Source organism: Penaeus monodon, chromosome 6 (assembly GCF_015228065.2).
Source record: "Penaeus monodon isolate SGIC_2016 chromosome 6, NSTDA_Pmon_1, whole genome shotgun sequence".
Lineage (NCBI taxonomy): Eukaryota > Metazoa > Arthropoda > Malacostraca > Decapoda > Penaeidae > Penaeus > Penaeus monodon.
The window spans coordinates 36,576,431-36,579,848 of NC_051391.1; the positions used below are offsets into that span (position 1 = coordinate 36,576,431).

A 3,418-nucleotide genomic window follows, 5' to 3' on the forward strand; every position below is an offset into this window, starting at 1 on the left:
AAAACCCCGTTTTTCCCGCCAGCAGTTCTTTGTGGGTTCCAGCACTGCCCCCCAGTACTGAATCCTTCACGCGTTCCGAGGTTTTTCCTTTTAGATCGTGATTCTAGGGAAATACTGAGTAGGTTCCCTTCCCTTCTTTAGCAGTGGCTTACTAACGATGACCCTTTTGACCACTGCCCATGTGTGGTTCTTCTGCTCATCTCTCCATTTCAGCGAGTGAGCCGCTCTCTGCCTTGCTCAAAACCCAATCTACAACTGGCACCTTGCTTCACGTACCCCGTTTTGGGGATTACCTGTGGGAATCAGGTGAAGCTCCTTGCCCACCCGGTGACCGGACTCTCAAAAAGTGAAGTCTTTGAGTCCGACCTCCACCTCGTATGTGTGTGTGTGTGTGTGTGTGTGTGTGTGTGTTGGGGTTTTGGGGTGTGGTGTGTGTGTGTGGTTGTGTGGGTTTCGGGTTTTTTTGTACATATGTATACATATGTACATATATATCTACACCACACCCCCACACAAATATGTTTATATATATATATATATATATCTATATTATATATATATACTAATATAATATATATTTTAAAATTTATATATAATATTTTAAAATGTTGTGTGGTGTTGTGTGTGTGGTGGTGTGTTTGTTGTGGTGTGTGTATACAACTCAATAATCATTTACATGTATGTATCATATAGATGATGGATATTAACCTGTATACACACCACAACCACACACAACACAACCACACCAACACACACCCCACACCACACCACACACACACCCAACACCCCAAACACCACACACCAATATATATATATATATATAATAATAATATATATATAAAATATTATATATATATATTGTGTGTGTGGGTTGGGTGTGTGTTGTTGTGTGTTGAGTGAAATGTGTATTGTATATATAATATATAAATATTATATATAATATTTATAATATAATTAATATAAAAATTTAATATTATAAAATATATATTATTTAATATACATATATATATAATATTTTTTTTTTAAGGGTAGGTTCATGTTAAACCCCGTGGTCACAGCAGATATTTAATGTAGTTTTCATGTTGTGATGCTTTTGGGGTACGGGTAGGTCCCCAGTTCCTATCCAGGGAGAGTCCGGGGCGTTACCTTTTAGGAAAATCATTCCTCTTTTTACCCGGGATACCCTGACTGGGGGGGCTTGGCCACCCAGTGGCTGGGTAGGAAATCGAGTAAATTTCCCTTGCCCAATGGAACAACCGCCGGCCCGGGTGACTCGCCCCTCAAACTAACATAACCCTCCTTTAAAAAAAGAAAAAAATTATATTAATTTTTCATGCATATATTATATATATTATATATATTAAATATATATATGTATGTATGTACGATTCGTATGTATGTATGTATATTATTTTTATAATATATATATATATATATATATTAATATTATTATTATATATATATATTATTTATATTAATATATAATATATTTTGCGTGTGTGTGTGGGGTGGTGTGTTGTGTGTGTGTGTGTGTGGTGTGTGGTGAATTATGTGTGTAGAGATAATGTAGAACGTATACAAGCTAAACAAATCGAAAGGCTTTAGTGATGGGCCACGATCGGTTTGTCGTCGATGAGTCCATGAGCCTCGCATCCAGAGCATATCGATAGTTTTTCATGGATCTTGACTATTAGGTGTATTTTGTTTATACGTCCTTATATCAGTACATACTATTATTATCACATTAATCGTCCCTGTCAGCATCATCATTCACAGACGAATCTCGAATTAGTAATTGAGTGCCTGTAGATATTCAGTATGAGAAAGATTAATATACCTCCTACATGTAAATTGCATCCTCTCTTCTGGAGAAGCAGCACGTGAAACAAACTCCTTTCCAACTTTTATTTTGGTATTGTTTTCCCCTTCAACTACTTTTTTGATAAAATTGGTTTACGGGGAAACCCCTTTCAAAGACTGAATATTCTTATATTTTCTCTTCAGTGACGACCGGTCGCCAGCTAGGGATCACAGGAAAAGCAAATAAATGTACGGAATCCTGCGACGTCGGAACTTGCACGCCGAAGAACGTGTGGGGGAAAGGGTGGGACGAATGTGGCAAGAGATGTGTGTGCTGCACCAACGGTAAGTATTTATCTTAAAACGCGAAAATGAAATTGAGAATTCACACACACACACACACTTACACTCACACTCACACTCCACTCACCACACACACACCACAATATATAAATTTAATATTAATAATATATATATATATTATATTATATATATATTTTTTATCATAAAATTTTGTTATATATTATATATATATATATATATAATATATATATTATTAAATATATATTTATGCGTGAAATATTTGAAAAGGGATAATATATTTATCTAATATATAAAATATATAAATTAATTATATATATAATACATATTAATTTTATTTTATAATTATTGAAGTGAAAACATAATATACATATACAATTAATTATTATTTTATATAATATATATAAATTATATAATATTATTATATAATATACTGCAACACACACACACACCAAAACACACACCACACAAAACCCAACCCACACAACCCACACCACACAACCCCCACCACACACACACCACACACACCCCTATTATATATTATATATTATATATATTAATATATATATATTTATTTAAAAAAATTTTATATAATCAAAAAATGTATGTGTGTAATATATATATATTATTATATATATATAAAATAATATATTATATAATAAAATTATATCTTTAAACCATCATTGCCTAAGTCTTCCACTGCAGGCGTAGCCTCCTTCTTTTTTTTCCAATTTTGTTTTCTTTGTTTTTTTTTTTCCCCGTCTGGGCTTAAAATTTCATTTTTTTCGTCACACCATTTGTAGGGTTTTGGGCCCTTTGGGCCCCTCTTAAAATATTTAAAACCCGTTGTTACTTCTTTGTCCATTGTTTCCGTCTCCGACATGATCTGTCTATTGCCTTTTTTTTTTTTTGATGCTCCAAGTTATTTCCCTTTTTTTTCTGATCCCTGACCCCTGACCCCTGATCTCCGATCTCTAGGCAAAATTTCCCAGCTAAACCCTTTTCACCCCTCCCTGGCACTTTTTAATTTCCCTCCAGTAATTTGGTTCCCGTCTGTTTCCGATCCATGGTCAAAACGGGAAAACAGTTTGGGTTTAAAGTTTTTTAAAAGATTGTTGTCGTATGAGTTCCTTAGGTAAAAATACTTGTCTACTCCCTCGGGCGCCTACCTTTACATTATCTGTTCGAACAAAAATCTACTTTTTGAACATGTTTTTAGCCTTTTTTTTGTTTACCCCTTGTCTGACTTCAGACTTTCTCTTTTCCCGATCGTTTTTTAGTTGTGCATTTCATTTGA

The 3,418-nt window shown here is 34.0% G+C and overlaps 1 protein-coding gene across 1 annotated transcript in view; it reads left to right on the forward strand.

Moving 5' to 3' along the window:
- The window catches only part of LOC119574413, a 31,569-nt gene extending 29,392 nt beyond the window's left edge, over window positions 1-2,177 (forward strand). The window contains exon 3 of the mRNA XM_037921635.1: window positions 2,005-2,177. Coding sequence (XP_037777563.1) covers window positions 2,005-2,162 — 158 coding nt within the window. The 3' untranslated portion in view covers window positions 2,163-2,177. The remainder of the gene's footprint in view (window positions 1-2,004) is intronic.
- The last annotated feature ends 1,241 nt before the right edge of the window (window positions 2,178-3,418 follow it).